The sequence below is a fragment of the Rhineura floridana genome, chromosome 2, assembly GCF_030035675.1.
Source record: "Rhineura floridana isolate rRhiFlo1 chromosome 2, rRhiFlo1.hap2, whole genome shotgun sequence".
NCBI classification, from domain to species: Eukaryota; Metazoa; Chordata; class Lepidosauria; order Squamata; family Rhineuridae; genus Rhineura; species Rhineura floridana.
The window spans coordinates 162,272,812-162,290,481 of NC_084481.1; the positions used below are offsets into that span (position 1 = coordinate 162,272,812).

At 41.3% G+C, this 17,670-nt stretch overlaps 1 protein-coding gene across 2 annotated transcripts; it reads left to right on the top strand.

Moving 5' to 3' along the window:
- The first annotated feature begins 6,585 nt into the window (after window positions 1-6,585).
- On the top strand, window positions 6,586-10,734 carry SRSF5 (serine and arginine rich splicing factor 5). Of its 2 annotated transcripts, XM_061611149.1 has the most exons (8): window positions 6,592-6,728; window positions 7,425-7,570; window positions 7,858-7,928; window positions 8,046-8,144; window positions 8,248-8,317; window positions 9,437-9,510; window positions 9,830-9,940; window positions 10,037-10,734. In XM_061611149.1, exons 2-8 carry the CDS (start codon window positions 7,445-7,447, stop codon window positions 10,284-10,286), a joined length of 801 nt encoding a protein of 266 aa, XP_061467133.1. In that variant the 5' UTR covers window positions 6,592-6,728; window positions 7,425-7,444; the 3' UTR covers window positions 10,287-10,734. The 2 variants fall into 2 exon arrangements, with proteins under 2 accessions (XP_061467134.1, XP_061467133.1); XM_061611150.1 differs by lacking the exons at window positions 9,437-9,510; window positions 9,830-9,940; window positions 10,037-10,734 and adding an exon at window positions 8,546-9,067 and having other exon boundaries at window positions 6,586-6,728.
- The last annotated feature ends 6,936 nt before the right edge of the window (window positions 10,735-17,670 follow it).

Sequence of the window (17,670 nt, forward strand, 5' to 3'; positions counted from 1 at the left end):
TCTATTGTTTGGAACTCAATGTTATCTCTGAAGAAATGAATGAAGATTCTAGAGATAAAGTTATCAATGGCATGGATAATCTTCTGGACTGGAATGATGTGATGGAGCCCAATATAGAGAAAATCTATGGAATTAACTGCAGCCATGTGACAATGGAAAAACTTTTAAGAGATGACCCAGTGTATTTTGAAAAAAAGAACAGAGATATGATTTTACAGCAGTATTTCAGCAACCTATTCAGAATGGATGGCAAGAAAATATTTGGGATAGAGGTAATCCCCATCAGACTCTTACTATATGACTATGGCTTTGACAGCAAGATTATTATGGAATACTGATAATGGAAGATTGGATATTGAAATTACTGGACTTAACAAGACTACTGAAGATGGAAGATGGAAAATGGAACTAATAGAGATAATAGAACAATGGCTACTGAAATTATGGAACCTAACAGATTCTGATGTGATGGATTAATTGAAATGTTTATTTTGACTATGGTTATGACAATAAGATTATCATAATTAGTAATGAGATGGATTAATCGATATGCTTATCTGGAAAAAAAAATTGATAGATATATTTCTTAAAGAATTGAAACCTCTCTTTGACTTTTTGTGGAAAGAATAAAGTAATGTTTATGAGATTTGATGATTAAGTAAGATAACTACTGGAGGAAAGTGATTTTATAATATGACTTAAGAGACAGGATTGTTATATATTATAGACTTATAACTGATTTGATCTTTGACAAATGGGAAGTCAATATTTTACTCTTTATTTTTTATTTTTGTTTTTTTTTTTTCTTTTTTTCTTTTTGTTTAACTATTTTTGATTTTGTTTTTTGTCTTTGAATGTTTTATGATTTTGTCTTGTATGTTTTATGAAAATCTGAATAAAAATTATTGAAAAAAAAAAAAAAACTCCATTGAATCTCTCAGTTAGCCCATTAGTGGCGGGATGGTAAGTAGTGGTCTTTAGATGTTTTAGACCACAACATTTCCACATACATTGCATCACTTCTCCCATGAATACACTGCCTTGATCTGTCAGCACTTCATGAGGGAAACCCAGCCTCATAAAGATTTTTAATAAAGCCTCTGCCTCTTCCCCAGAGACCACTTGATACAGTTTGTCTTCTTCAGCAGGCCTGCTAGTGGTTGCTATGGTGACCTGAGGCTGGTTAACAGATTCCACCCTGTTTGTTTCAGCCCCCCTTAATATGGCTTCTTTTTCTCTGCCAAGTTGCTGTCTGGTCACTACATAGATCTTTCCTTGGGCGCCCATTACATCTCTTCCCAGTATTACTGGTTCTTGTTGCTGGGCATTAATGCCTACTTTATATCGGCCCTCTCGGCCTCTCCAAGTCATTTCCACCAGGGCCACAGGCAAACTTTCTGGTTGACCCCTCACTCCTTGGATAGTCACAGTTTCCTGAGGTAATATTACCTCAGATTTTATTAAATCTGGCCTCAGTAATGTCTGAGCGGCACCAGTATCAAGCAATGCCCAATAATTTGCCCCTTGTACACTCACTTCCTCTCTCAGACTTGAATCAAGGTCTGTTACTTCTGTCCAGTTTATCTGGCAGAACTGAACCTTTTTCGCTGTTTCTAAAGCCTTGGGCTCTGTTTTCACTGCCCTTGTCTGAGCAGGATTACTAATGGGGTTGGCAACCCCACATTGAAAACGTAGGTGCCCTGGTCTACCACATTTGTAGCATAATTTCTCCTCACTTTTAGGGTACACAGATCCACTCTGGGGTGTCCTGTGCCCTTCAGATTTTAATGGAGGACTCACTCGCTGTGGTACCACATCCCTTCTGCCAGCACTATATGGTCTGGGTTTAAACTCTCTTGATGTTTTCCCCACCCAGCCAGTTCTATTAGAGGCGAAGTGATCCGCCATCTCTGCGGCCTCCTGCACAGATGTAGGGGAACGGTCTTTGACCAGGAGCCTTATTTCTGGTGGTAACTGATGGTATAATTGATCCAGTATCATGAGGCTTTTCACCTCTTCCACTGACTGAGCTTTGGCACTACTCATCCACTTTCCAAATATATCCATCAACTTTGCTCCCAGTTCCACAAAAGACCTCCCTGTCTGTATCTGGCAATTTCTGAAAAGCTTTCTAAAATAATCAGGCCCCAGTCTGAATCTTTTAAACACTGCTTCTTTGAATTCAGCATAGGTGATGGGCTTGTCTGAGGGGAAATATTGGTATACCTCAGCCAATTCCCCTTTAATCAGGTTTGATAAATACTGCATGTATTTATCTTCAGGTAGCCCCCACAACTGAGCTGCTTTTTCAAAGGTGCTGAGGTAAATTTGAGGATCTTGACCAGGCTCATAGACAGCAAAGTCCTTTGGAGTAATTTTTATTTTTGCTCCATCTCTCTCTTTCCTTGTCTCCTCAGAGTGAAATTTCTCTCTATCAAATTTTAACTTTTCTACTTGTAATTCAGCATCCAATGCTCGTTGCTTCTCCCTCTCCTCAAACCCCAATCTCATTCTCTCAATTTCCAACTTCCTGTTTTTCCTTCTCTGCACCTTCCATCCTCAATCTCTCAGCTTCCAACTCCCACTGTTTATCTTTTTCCTCAGCCTCCATCCTCAATCTCTCAGCTTCCAACTCTCTCTGTTTTTCCTTCTCTGCACCTTCCATCCTCAACTTCTCTCTCAAGTACTCTATATAAGCAGGATTGCTTAAATATCCTTCTGGGGTCTCTTCTCTAACAGGTTGTTTTTGCTGGGCAGTTGCAAATCCTATAAGTGCTACCCTCAATTCATCTACCCCTTTACCCTCATGAGGTAAATTGAATGTTATGCACTTCTCCACCAGCTCCTCTCTTTTCATTTTTATGTATTCAGCCATGGTGTTTGAGTTCACTCACTCTTTGCCACACTCTTTGCCAGTCACTCTCACAAGAAATCTTGTTTTGTTATTTCTGTTTGCCACACAACTATTAGGGATTGTCTAGCATTCGTATCTCACTGCTACAGCCAACACCTGTGACGTAGTCTCCTTTGTCACCACGTGTCTTTGGGACTCTCTTTGGTTCGTATCTGGATTCTCTGTTGTTCGTATCCCACCTCTGCCACCACATGTGAGGCGTCCTTCCCTGGCTCTCCCTGTCAGGTTCCTACCTGTCTCTAGGCACCACCAGGGACTCCACCAGTCCGGACCGCTCTCTCTTATGATTTCTCTCCCCGCTCTAGCACAGATCTCAACAGATCCCCCTGCTAGGCAACCACCAGTAACGTCCCAATACTAGTATTCCCAGAGACTCTGAATACTGGTATTGTTATTCTCTTCACCGCTGCCACCATTTGTTACAGTTCCCCTTCAGCCTTGGTCATTACCTTACCCTCCCTTCTGGTCTGTGAAACCCCAGCCAAGGATCAGACCTTTGGTAAACCAAATTAAGTATTTATTACAGATAACAAAGCTAACAAGATTAACAAGATTTCTTCTTAAGGCACATAAGCATATGGTTTTACTCAATACTAATCCGAACTCCACCTCCCTCCTGGTAAACAACTCTCTAAACCCCACCAAGCAATCCACTCTTTCTCTTCTCCCCCCAGATTCCACAATTCACCACCTCACATTCCCCCAGATTTACCTGTCATCCTTTCATTTATACTGTCAGCCATTTTAAACATTCAGCCAATCATCAAGCATTCTACTGCCCATTCACTCCCCCTCCTCTTTCACTACTTACCATGTATACTCTAAACAACCAGCACTTACCATATATACACTAATATAAAGGAACATCACAGTCCCCCTTCCTTTTCTCTTTTTTCACCCTTTATCTAAGACGATTTTCCTCTGGTCATTGTTGTTTTAATGTTGTGTTTAATATGGCTGTGAATAGGTAGATGAATGGCAGGTTTGGTGGAAGAGAGGAGTAAATAATTTCAGATGTGAAGAGCCGTATCTTATTTTTCTTTGCTTATTTAAGGCTGCAATCCAATACACACTTAGCTGGGAGTAAGTCCCAATGTTCAGTGGGGCTCAAAATGATCTTGCAAAGGCACTGTTAAAGTTATAGTGAATTGTTCACAGCATGTATTAACAAAGCATTAAAAGATTTTTTAAAAACTTGCGAAGGGGCATTCTAACTATATTTTCTTTTTGCATGATTCTCCTACAAATTCCTCATAGCATTAAATACAATCCTAATCCTATAGATGTCTCATTGAGAGCCTGCTGCCTATTGGCCAAATTAGGCTTACCAGGGTTTAGATGTTGGCCCACCTAGCTGTTTTGGGCACATGCAAATCATGTCCATCTTTCTTGGGCCTGAGAACTCTGGAGGAGAAAACGGAGGTGTGATTTCACCTGGGCCAGCTCAGCCTGAATGTGGCTGATCCCTCCTCCAGGTATTTGACTATTTAAGCCTTGCAGCTTGCTTGGTCAGAATCAGATTGTTCAGAACTGGGAGGATATGATTGGACAGCTGGGGCTTGTTGGAAACACTCCTGATCCATAGACTTGCCTTTCAATAGGGCATGTAGCAGAGAACCTCCATTCCTGGCATGTGTACTTTATCATACCTCATGGTTGGAGCAGTGGTGGCCAGCAGGTTTTACTGCTGGTTATCAAGGGGGAGGGGAGCTTGGTATGGTGCGCTGCAGTAATTATGCATGCACCATGCTGAGTTCCCCACTGTCTTGCCTGTCCTCCTCTCGGTAACCAGCAGCAGCACATTGTGCTGGGAAGCAGGGAGAGCAATGCAGCCCAACTCATGCTCAAGGTCCTGGTTTTGGGTTTCCCATGGACATCTGGTTGGCCTCTGTGAGAACAGGATGCTAAACTAGATGGGCCACTGGCCTAATCTAGCAGGGTCATCTTATATTCTTAAAGCAGGTGCCGGTTGCACCATTTCAGGATTTTACAGTCCAAGAGTGTCAGGTGTGTGCTGAAGTTCATGTGAGCTCCTGCACTTCCCCTTTTCAAGCATATAGAGGTCCTTCCCCCATGTAGTATCAGTTCTTATCTTCAAAACATAACAGAAAGCAAAGGAACCATCCTCCTTTCCTCAAAGCTTTACCTTTAGTTTGCTTTAACTGCAGCCTGACTCAGATCACAGTAACTGAAGTTTAACTTTAGTCATTAAAATGGCTAGGGATGTGACAAAACTGACTGTGTTTTTAACAATGATGCAAAAATACAAATGAATTAATATTTGTAATGCAATCAACGCTGTTCCAATTGAAAGCATAGTAAGTTAAAGGTCACAAGAAATTATCTGAATCTGATCTTGCCTCTCCCCTCTCCCCATTATTTCTCATTTAGAGGGTAAATTCCTTTACTTACTGAAGGTCAGGCATGCTTATACTAAACAGGGCAGAAATGCAACTACTGACTTGATTTCTAGAAGAGGGGAATCTGAAATCCCCTTCTGAATAATTTCAGGCTGCATTTATTTGTATGCATTTTGTTTAATGTTTTTGGTTTGGAGTTCATAAATTTAATAAAATCCCTTTTAATACGTGTGCCAAGTGTTTATAAAGCTTTACATATGGATAAATAAAGTCCTAAATATGGAATCAAATGTTATTAGACCAAACAGGTATAGGAGGTTCAGGATTATTTATTTATTTGCAAAAATTTCTCTACTACCAACACTAGGAAAAAATATGGCAGTGAACAGCATAAATTCAACAATAAAATTATATTCTTAAAACAAATACAAAATAGATTACAAATCAGATTAAATACATCAGGAGAAGCCTGGGTTGCAGATTTTTCATAATGCAACCACTCCGCCAAGAGTTAGCAATCAGAACAAATTAGGATTCTGGGAAGGGAAAATCTAGAGGGGAAAATCAACACCGAGCTGGTCTGGAAAGTGACGCGTCGTGAAACTCGGAGTTTATATGACTGCGGCCATCACGGAGGAAATGTAGCCGTGCGGAGTGCTCTTTTCAAAATGCCGTCTTTTATCCCTGTTCAAAAACACTCAGGTGGGCTGGTGGATATTATGGGACGAAAAATCCAACATAACCTTATGGAACCAAACTAGGACTCTGGCCGCCCCATGTAGAGAGATGGAGAAGGCTGCAAACCTATGCACGAGAGTAAGTTCCAGTGAACTCAGTGGGAATAATTTCTGAATAAACAAGCATAAAATCACGCTAGAATTACAAAAAGGTGTAAGTGATATAGGACAAACACGACGTACGGGTGATCTTAACTCGAAACAGGGAGAGTTCCACCCGCCTCGCCACTTACGCAACATCACCATCGCTTGCTCTGGAGTCTGGACTCATTAAGCCTTAGATACACCCAGTATATATATTTATTTCCATTCCTGATGAGAGAGGGCGGCTAACGTGTGTTAAGAAAACGTAAAATTTCTTAGGAGCCGTCTCTTTTCTGCTTGGCGTCAAGCCGGCTCTCCTCATCCCCACTGCGCACGCGCACAGAGCAGTCTGACCGGTTTATCCTCCCTTCCTCCATGACTCAGCCAAGCCGAAAACCCTTCCCCCACGGCTGACCGAGATTTTTTCCACCACTTTCCACCTATCCTTGAGCAGCAACGGCATCACGTGCCTTCTCGGTCACGAGGTACCACCTTCCATTTTGTGCCGCAGTTACAATCCGAACTACCCAGTCGGGAGTTGAACGTTGTTCGGAAGGGTTGGAGGTTACGTATTGCTGAGTGTCGGCTGACCTCTATACAGCTTTGCCCAAGAACGAACGATCAGAAATACAGGTTTGTGAAGGTTTAGTAGATAGTCAATATGTTGGGAATCTGCTAGGAGAACGATGTTAGGAAGACGGAAAACAGAACTGCTGTGAGAAAGAACCCCCTCCCCTTAGCGGGACTACGTGTAGGGTTTCTTTTCTGAACTCTTGAGTGTGGTAAGAAAGAAGGGAATTGATCTCGGGCTTGTTTTTGAAGGATAGCTGAGCGCGGTTTCATTTCTAGGTACAAAAAGAAAGTTATGGGGAGTAACGTTGACGCCGCTGCTTTAACTGGGTGGCGCGATTCCGCCGCCATTTTGTGAAAGATATTGCGTCTGTTGAAATAGGTTAAACTCGAGGTACTGTAGAGCGCATGTGTAGGTCGGCCGCTCCTTAGTCCCGTAGGGCGGGCACTGGGCTCTATGTCATAAAAGGCGAAGCAGATATGGCGTTTTAGGATTGGATTAGCGAGAGGCGGTCCTTGGGCGCGGGTTACGACTGGACTAAGCAGGCATCGGGGCGGGGTTTAGTTGGCTCTCTGCCGCCTTTGATGTCCGATTGCGGCAATGAAGGGCGGAGCCGGTATTGCAGTACATTCTTAATAGGAGGGTAGAAGGTACTGACATATTTCTGTGGCAGCCATCTTTCCTCCCCGCCACACTTACCATAGACCTAGAAATCTTTGTTTCTACTTTCCTGTTCAACACATTGTCTTTTCCTACAGCTGAAAAATCTAGACATACCATGAGTGGCTGTCGTGTATTCATCGGAAGGTTGAATCCAGCTGCCAGAGAGAAGGATGTGGAAAGATTTTTCAAGGGATATGGACGCATCAGAGACATAGACTTGAAAAGGGGCTTTGGATTTGTGGTAAGTTGAAATGAGTTGTTAATATGGATTTGAGAGTGCCTAAATGGATCTCTTTCTGTAGAATGTGCCAGTGGCATTTTACTGTATCCAACTCCATTTTTAATGGCACAGGAAAAAGCTTCCTAAACAAAAAAATATTGTTTGAATTTGTATAAATGATGCCAAATAAATGGAACTCTAGCAAGATTTGGGAATATATCTAAAGGAGTGTTCAGTGCAATATAAATCTTTCTGTTTTGTTACATAAAGTTGCAAAGTCAAAACTCAATAAATCCTATTTTTAACAGGAGTTTGAAGATCCAAGAGATGCTGATGATGCAGTCTATGAATTGGACGGAAAAGAACTCTGCAGTGAAAGGTAAACCATAATATCTTAACATCTCTTACTTAAGTTCTGTATATATGTTTCTCATCTGAGTGGTCATGAAAGCCTAAGCAGTAAAGTAAATGGTTTGGTTTCTTCTATTTTCCCAAGGGTTACAATTGAACATGCAAGGGCCCGCTCTAGAGGTGGAAGAGGCAGAGGACGTTACTCTGATCGTTTTAGTAGCCGTCGTCCAAGAAATGACAGAAGGTATGTACCTGTGGCTAGAGCTGAATGCACTCTGGAGGGCTTGACTGACACTTAATTCAGTCTTTAGATGTTACTACTGAACTAGATATTTTGTCTCCTCCAGAAATGCTCCACCTGTAAGAACAGAAAATCGTCTCATTGTAGAAAACTTGTCATCCAGGGTCAGCTGGCAGGTTTGTTAAAACATGATTAACTCTTAGACTTCGTTTAATGGGTATGTAATATGTAAAATGTTTTTACTAAAACTAATTTTTATCTTAAGTTTAAAACTTTATCAAAATTATTAATACTTAATGCTTAAATACATTTTCAAAAGTAGATTAATAGTAACATTTTAATGTAATTTTATCTTGTTTTCAAAATCCATTTTAACCACTTTAAAAATCCATTTTATTTGCCAGCCTATCTGTGTCGTTGGCCTTATGACGAGGAGTGCCTGTGGGTTATCCTAATCGTTCTGTCTTGGTCACTCTTGGTTGGGCCTGGTTGACTTATCCAGTCAGCTCCTCCAGTGTATCAGTTGGCCACCTCTAGATCTGTGTTTGCTGGTCTAGACGTAATCGATGCACTTCCTTAAAGTGCCGGGTTGCAGCGATCCCCGAAAGTTAAAGAGATCTGATTCCTAAGTTGAGAACTGTACCTCCTGTAACGCTTCGAAATAAGAGATGCTGATCGAGAGTTGAAAGATACGCATTAGGTGGTCGTTGGAATCCTGATCGCAGTAAAGTGGTCCTTGGTGTAACTTCACAAGAGTAGAGAATATCTGGATCCGCCAGTAGTCTGCTAATAGGGAGGGCTGTGCGATTAAAGGCTTCCATCGACTGGGTAGTGTTCTTCAAATGGTTGGCGAAGAGCCAGTCGGGCATATATCATGACGGTATCTTCGGTCGTTTAAAGCAGTTTGCTGCTTGGCTAGCCTAGGGAAATGTTAATGAAGGTAAAGTAAACTATATTTTTAATGACATATGGGGCACAAAATAACTGGTGTCTTGTAAATGTATGTTTAATTATAAAACTTTTCAGAATGCTTTTCTGCAAATAAACTGTTTTGCATTCTATTCAGTAAAATGTGTAGACAAGTAACTTAATGTTAAAATGGAGCATTTTGCTTAAAGCAATATGCTATTTTCATTTATTTCGTGCCCTGATGTATTCTATCAAATGTAGAATTATCTACAAGAGTGGCATCTGCCGCGTTGTAATTCTTAACACCTTTTCTTGCAGTAGTAATATTTATTATTATTCACAAATACTGTCCGTTTCTTAGTCTAACATGTTTCATCTTGTGCTAGGATCTCAAAGACTTCATGAGACAAGCTGGGGAAGTAACATTTGCAGATGCACATAGGCCCAAGCTAAATGAAGGGTAAGTACCGTGTTGTAATAGTGAGGTATGGAGTAATAAATATTTTGTGATTTATGTGTATCATCCTCTGCCAAACTGGTGCCTTCCAAATGTATGGAACAACAAATTCCCATGGTCCTAAGCAGCAGGGCTGTGCTGACTAGCTGATGGAAATTGTAGTCCCAACACATGGGAGGGCACCTGATTGGTGAAGGCTTGATGTATAGTGTACAGGAAAGTGTCTCTAATATTAAAAGAAATATTTACTATCCCAAGAGGTGCCTAGAAGTACTTTTCTCTAAGCTTGATCACTAATTTTGTATGTCCTGTTTCTCTCTAGGGTGGTTGAGTTTGCCTCTTACAGTGATTTAAAGAATGCTATTGAAAAGCTTTCTGGCAAAGAAATCAATGGAAGGAAAATCAAATTAATTGAAGGCAGCAAAAGACACAGGTAAGAATTCCAATTTAGAAATACTTGCTTATTGACATTGTGTCTGTGCCTTCTTTGCTATGGAGAATCTAAAATGGGCATTTTATTCTACTTTAGTAGGTCCAGAAGCAGGTCCCGGTCTCGTAGCCGGAGCTCATCAAGGTCTCGTAGCCGCTCTCGCTCCAGAAGCCGCAAGTCTTACACCAGATCCAGGAGCAGGAGCCGTAGCAAGTCCCGTTCAGTTAGTAGGTCTCCTGTCCCTGAAAAAAGCCAAAAACGTGCATCTTCAAGTAGATCAAAATCTCCAGCTTCTGTGGATCGCCAGAGATCGCGCTCAAGGTCAAGATCTGTTGACAGTGGCAACTGAACTACAGTTTGCCCTGGGGGACTCCTAAAACATACTTGCTAGTAGTTGTGGTAAGTATGTGACTTCTGGGAAAAGGGACTGAACAGGAGGGAGGGGGGATTTAACAGCTTTGTATATGTGGGACCACAGAAGTTACTGAACTATAATTGTATTGTCTTTTTGATAATCTTTTTTTCTGCTCACTTCATTAAGACAGAAGTGCATAGCTTCATGTATATTGCTAGAGCTCTTTGAAAAAACTTAAACTTCTTTTGTATTTAAAGAGAAACCTACTTTTGAACATTTAGTTCTCTGTACTCTGATATTTGGTATTTCTGGTGTTGAAATATTTTATTAGCTATAGAGCTCTACACTATCTGTAAATAAAGCTTTATTTGATTTTCTGTGCTGCTCAATGTTTATGCATTGGTGTCCAGTTCTACTGATAATAAACTTATTTTTAAAAGTGTGTTTTCTTCAAAAGGGAGCTGGCATGTAGGTTAATAGATATTTATGTGCAAGCTGGTACTTTGTAACTGTTGAGCAGGGAAATGAAGGGTAAGCTTTGGAAAGGAACAAATCCTAATCCATAAACAGTTGTAAACTGAATTTGTGAGTAGGGCTTCTATGTGTCTGAATAAAGGAGCTGGGATTACAACATGTGGCGTAAGCCTGTCAAAAATGAAGAAAAAACTGCAGGTTCTTGAGGTTTTTACTCCGTCCCCTATGTAGAGTGGAACTGCTCCATAGACAAGCATATGATAGCAATGCATATTAGGGTGTTCTTTTAAAGAATGCTGTTCTTGCCTGATAGAAGTCACATTAGTTGCAACACTAAAGCCATCCCCTCCCCATGCTTTCCTCCATGGTAGCAGCGTTTCTGCAGTAGACCTTGGCAGTCACTACATTCAACCTGTTCAGTTATATTTTATGTCTCAAAAACTTCTGTTGTATGGACAGCATTCTATTCAGTAAAATGTGTAGACAAGTTAATGTTAAAATGGAGCATTTTGCTTAAAGCAATATGCTATTTTCATTTATTTCGTGCCCTGATGTATTCTATCAAATGCAGAATTATCTACAAGAGTACAGAGATGATCCTACCCTTTTACATACATAGTTCTGTGCAATAACCTGTGGAGAAAGCAAGTTACTCCAGTAACTGCAATTATACTCATAAGACAGAGTTTCATAAAAGGTATTCTGTAGTATTAGCCTGCAAAATTTAAAGAATGGTATCACTCCTTAAGAGTGCCTATGAGTCAAATCATGCTGGAGGAAAAAGGATTGGATCTCCCAACTCGTTCGTATTCAAAAATACCAGCCCTGCGTTTAATATGTTACCCTTTTTGCAGATAGCTTTGTTGGCCTAGATCAGCAGGCCTCTTTTCCTTAGCCTGTCCTCCAATATTGAAGTTCTGCAATAGCTTAGCACGCTTTTAATGTAGCTGGGGAGAGATTCACACCCAAGTGTCTAAATTAGCCTTTGGTCTTGGGAATGAGTAATAATTCCTATTGTGCTGGAGAGCAGAGATGAGAGAATGGGAGAAGATTGTTGTATTCATTCAAATTGTTCAATGGAACCATGTGGGAAGGCTTTTTTTAACCTTGAGAGTAGGCTACTTGCATAATTAAAGCGGGTACTGGAGAAGTAGCAAGAAATGTCTTACCCAGATTTAGTATGCCACACATAGCTACAATGTAGTTTGTATATGATAAATACACAGAGCAGTTCTCCACTTTCAATGCCCACTCAGTACAGGGCTGAGGGTGGCAGGCGGTTTGTATACACTACTGCTGCAACAAACCGCTCAGGTGGTTGAGGGAAATTTGGAAGAAGAAACTGCTACCTTCTGTTTCCGTGGTTGGTGACCTGGAACTTCAGGTGGAGAGTGCAGCTGATGGGTTACAAGCATTTTGACTTGGGAGTTTAATTGAATAAACATTTTAAAATAAACTTGGTAGTGACTACAGTTGTAATAAAAATCAAAGGCATGTTTGTTCATGGTTCTATCATGCACCCACAGTTGGAACTATTTACCATAAAAAGGCCGTAGATTTGATGCAGATCAGCTTAAAAAACCATGTGTCTAGTTTTTAAAGTTACGTGAACGTGACACCTGCATGCTTACTTCATTTACCTGTCGTTGCCCCCAAGTTCTAACCTATTGACCTCTGCTTGAATCATAATTGCCCAGCTATGAAAGTTTCTGACAAATTATTAAAAGATTCTGAAACCATAATACAAGATACTTGAATGTTCTATAATATAAAACAACAGTTCTCACTGGAGCGTTTTGATACTGCAATTCAGTGGCAACAGAAATGGGTATTGTGTAGCAGTTGGACCTCTTGCTGCTGTGTTTTGCCCTGTCCGCTCTATGGAATCGACAGGCTAGTATACTGCATGCTTTTTAAATGGCGTTTGACTTGGGATTCCATTTTGCAAATAAAGAGCTGTATGAGAGAGAATGAAGCGCGAGTCGTTCATGGGCGATTTGAGTGTTGGATGGTGACGGGTTTGAGCTGACGGTGGAGTTCAACTAGAACTTTTCTTGCTGTGACCTGGTAAAATTGAATTTTTATCTGGAAACCCACAACAGTTAACGACATAAAGTGGAGGTAAGGGGCCCGAAGAGAGATTTAAAGTACTAGTTAATAATCCTGATGTGCAAAAGGGCGTCCGTTGCAGGGTCCTCGTCAGCACCAGCTATGTTGGGCCCTTGTTACCGAGGCTCCCCGGCCCATTACAGCGTGGCTAGTGTTACTGCATAGTAGCAGTCGCAAATTCGGAGGAGGCTGGCGGCTGGCCTTTAGTGCGAACGGGCATACCCGCCGCCGCTGCTAGGAGAAAGAGGCTGGCGCTGGGGGAGGGCATCGAGGGCTGGTTGACTGGCCTGTACGGGACCCACTTTCATCCCAGATCTGTAGCCCGGTTTTCCATAGATTGTAGGGTGGTTGTAAACTACATTTTCAGAGCTAATGGAAACTGAAATATAGTGCCCAGAGTCACAGCAGTGGAATGTATATTACAAATGTTTAAACCACTATCTCTAAGCCCCCACCTCCGCAGTGCAGGGATGAATCGCAAGGTACATACGGCAGAGCAACAATATCCCCCCCCCGTTTGCAATGCGGAGGCAAATTGGCATTTGCAGCACATTTTTCAAGGATCGAAAAGCTAAAGTTAAATATACGCACTTGGGAAGAACACGAGCTCCTGTCTTTTCTGGGGCACAAGCTGCTGCCTAATTGCATTTATTCTAAACTCCAATATTTTTCTAACGTTTCCTAATGGTTAGCATCCATTTTACTCGGCTAGCGAGAAAAAACTGGCATCGAAGGCAAGCACAAAGTTCCGGTTCTGGATAACGGAATGGTCGTTCTCCCAAATTATATAAGCATGCTTTCCCTATCTCGTTTGTCTGGCTCTTTCTCGGCTGCTGCTGTTCTGGTTTTCAGGGAGACCAGCCACCATTTTGTCGTCCAGCTGTTGGCTGGTCGCCTACCGTTACCGTACTACCTCAAAGCTGCACAGTAATAATAATAATAATTTTAGTAATGCGACCTTTGAGCAGCGTGCGAGGAGGAAACGGGGAATCGGGCGCGAAAGAGGTATGTGATTGGTGGATATAAATCTATAGTGAAGGGATCGTATGTCGATGAGAACGTCCTCATGGAAGATAGGATCTCTGTCTCTAAACAAAAGGGCTGAAGGCTGCTAATGTATTACATTTATATCCCGCCTTTCCTCCACAAACCTCAAGGCTGCGTAACTAGTTCTCCCCATTTCTAAACCTCATAACCACGCTGCAAGACAGGTTGAGGTGAGAGACAGTGACTACTGCTAAATTAACCCAGGGTCAGTCAGACTCGGTGAGCTTCTTGGCTCAGCAGGGATTTGAACCTCCGTCTCCTCAGCTCTAGTCCAATGGGCAGCGGTCTTAGATCATCTAGTTGTCAAGTGATACTCTCTTTCATCTTCGAAAAGCTGCGATGCAAACAAAGCTTAATTGGAGTCAGGGTGCAGTGCTCTTAAATCTGCAACAGAGATATGCTAGGCAGAATGTAACAGGCGTGTAGTTCTCAGTATGGTGGGAGAAATATGGGCATATTGCATTCTGCCTGCTAACTATTAGCTAAAGGCTTAGTTGTAGGGCGTTCGATCTTATCTCCCGGGACGTGCAAACGATATTAATTCTGTGTTGTGCCTACTAAGTCCTACTCAGAGTAGACACATTGGGCAGTATCCAGTGGTAAGCTTATTCAGAGTAGATCCATTGGTGTTAATAGACATTACTAATAGGTTCCTTAATTTCAATGGGTCTACTCTGAGAACGATTAACATTGGATATAACCTTATACCTATAACAGGAACCTACAAACTTGTATATGTTATTTGTAGCAATTGTTTCTGGGAAGAGTCATAGAATTGCACCAGGTAGTGTAGTGAGACTTAATGAGTCCCAGGTTTCTTTGGTCCTCAGTCTAAGGAACAGCAACTCAGTTTAAGCCCCACTCAAATGTCAGAGTGGAGAGTATATGGGAGAAACACTACAGTTTAATATACTGGAGCACATTGTCTGCTTATTATTCAGCTTTATAGCATCCAGAAAGTATCTCCTATAGTAACTGTGACTTTAGTTCAAGATATCAGAAGTATTGAAAAATACTTTTAAAAAATTGCCATTTGTATGGTCCGTCATGGTTAAAACAAAGAACATTTCATAGGGTAAACCATAGCTGATAATCTTGTGAAACAACAAAAAGATATATTGGAAAGCAGGGGTGTGTGTGTGTGTGTGTGTGTGTGTGTGTGTGTGTGTGTGTGTGTGTGTGTGTGTGTGAGAGAGAGAGAGAGAGAGAGAGAGAGAGAGAGAGAGAGAGAGAGAGGGGGAGAGAGGGAGAGAGAGGAAAGACTAGCTGGATGTGAGTTTGACAGTTAGCCATGGAATGCATCATAGTGATCACATGTTGATCGTAATGGGAACAGTTATTTTTTTCATCAGGGAATAGTTATTTTTTTCATCAACTGCCCCCCACATTTGTCTCAAAAATTAATCTTGAAGTTCCTGACTGCCTGCAGAATGAAAATGTGTGCAAGAAAAGCGATGCTGACATGAGTTATGAGGACACTGCCCCTCCCTCTTCACAACCATAATGTTGGCAAGTATTTTATGCCACCAGAGGTTAGTATAGGAGTAACCTGGTTCTGATGGTGGAGTGCCCTGATTTTTTTTGGGTGGTGGTGCTCAGCTTTCACTTGCTTCATTGCTATTATTTAAGGCCTCTATCGATAGGCTGGTTTCTACTTCAATGTTATCCACACTTCTGTAGATCACTTTTGCTGAATCTAAAATGAAAGAGAAAAGAAGGCAGATGGAAATGTGATCTCTTACCTATGTCAATGAAAACAAATGCTGTAGGGAACAACCAGCCATATTAATGCTGTAAAAGTATTACTGTTACAAGAGACATCTTGACAATCCATCTCTGAGACATACACAGTTAGGTCTGCCCCACAAAATCCAGAACAGTTTTTTTAAAGTATTTATAGACTCCCTTCAAATAAACCTTTACAGAATAAAAACAATCAAAACAATAAAATCTAAAAGCTGCATATAAAAGAGCAGAATAAAACCAAAAGAATAATAAACACAACTGATAATCAGGGATACAATTTCACATATAAGTAGCCTGCTGCTAAACTTTACCATCAGTTTGCCATCTTGTCCTGCATTTGCTGGTTTTAGCTAATCCACAACTGGATTAATAATGTGGAAAACCACATCTACATGCTTGTGTAAATATTTCTTTTAAAAAAAAAAAAACATTGAATACCTACAAAGGTACAAATACCTGCAGATTTGTAAAGACTATACAAACATTGTTTCTTATTTTCCTAAAATAAGTAATTATCTTGATAATGTTTAATATTACTTATATGTGAGAAATGGGGGCAGTGGGGACTGGGATGTGCCTGCCATGATGGGACACCCACAAGTTGAGAAAGGCCAAACAGGGTTACATAATTATTGGCAGTAAGCTTGTAAAGATTCAGAGTTTCCTGAAGTGTAGGTTGATGCTGTGTGGAATTACTGAAAAAGAGGAACAAGAATGTGAATTCCCAGATGTTGCAGGTCCAATTACATCAGACTAGCTATGCCACAGCAGAGGAAAAGAAGATGGGTGGGAGAAGTCAGAGAAGTCAAGTGGAGAAATGAAGTCTGCAGAAAAACTGCTGAAGGATGTTGGTATTTCACTCATGAAGCTAATCTGTTGTTAACACACTTGGTGAACAGCAATGTACCATTTTCCAGAGGGGTAGCTGTGTTAAGTCTGTTGCAGCAAAACCAGCAGAGTCTTGTGACATCTTTAATAAATTTACTGTGGCATAAGCTTTTGTGGACCAAAGTCCACTTCATCAGATGTAATGCCATGACTCTAGGACTAGCCCAAGACATTACTAAATCTCAATCAATGTACAGAATCTGGACAGACTGGCAGTTAAATCTTATCTCTGCACTTGTGATGGGACAGCATCTTCCACCACACTTGAGGGCAGCAAGCTACCTTAGAAGGTGCAGGGAAGGCTGTGTGGGGCACACACAGTTCTCACCTCCAACACCTTGCCCGCTCTGTTCTCCCTTCAACATCTGCCACCTAATGTTAGGGCCAGCCCTGCATGGCTTCCGTCTCATTTTTTCATCCACTATCCCAGTCCCTTTCCAAATTCATGTACAGCATGGAACACCCTGTGCTTAGAACAGTTACACACTTCCTTCTTTACTCATTAAGCTGCTCCCTCTCCTTCTGTGAGTCTTCTTGGGTTCAGTTTAACGAAATATTGCCTGAAGCACCTGGTCTCTCCCAGCCTAGCAATTGCTTGGCTACTGTTGGAAAGAGAATGCTGAAATATGTCATAGACCTTGGTCTGATCTAGCAAGGTAGTCGTGCTGCTCTCATCTGCCATGACTTTCCCTGCTGCTCATTATCAACCATTCTGGGTAGTTAAGGATTATGAGATGTTGGAACCATTGGGTCAAATGTTGGGTTTTGGTCATTAACAAAAATATACCTTGTGTTATATTCTTACACAAGGAGTATTTCTATAAGGACCTAAAACATCTGTTATTCCTTATTCTGTGCAATGCCTTGCCTTCCTGTGAAATGTGTAGTTTCTTGATTGTGCATTTCCATATTACTTTGTGCTTGCATATTAGTCTACTAACCTCTTCAGATGAACTCAAGAGGCCTAGATTTGAGATCTGATTTGACCCGATTGGTTGTATTCAGTTGGTACCCTCACACAAGTGTAAGGACTTTTGATGCAGCAGAGGCATCTGCTAATGGAAGAGGAGGGGAAGCAATTTTTGTCAGTTTGCCTTCCTCCCTCTGCACCCCA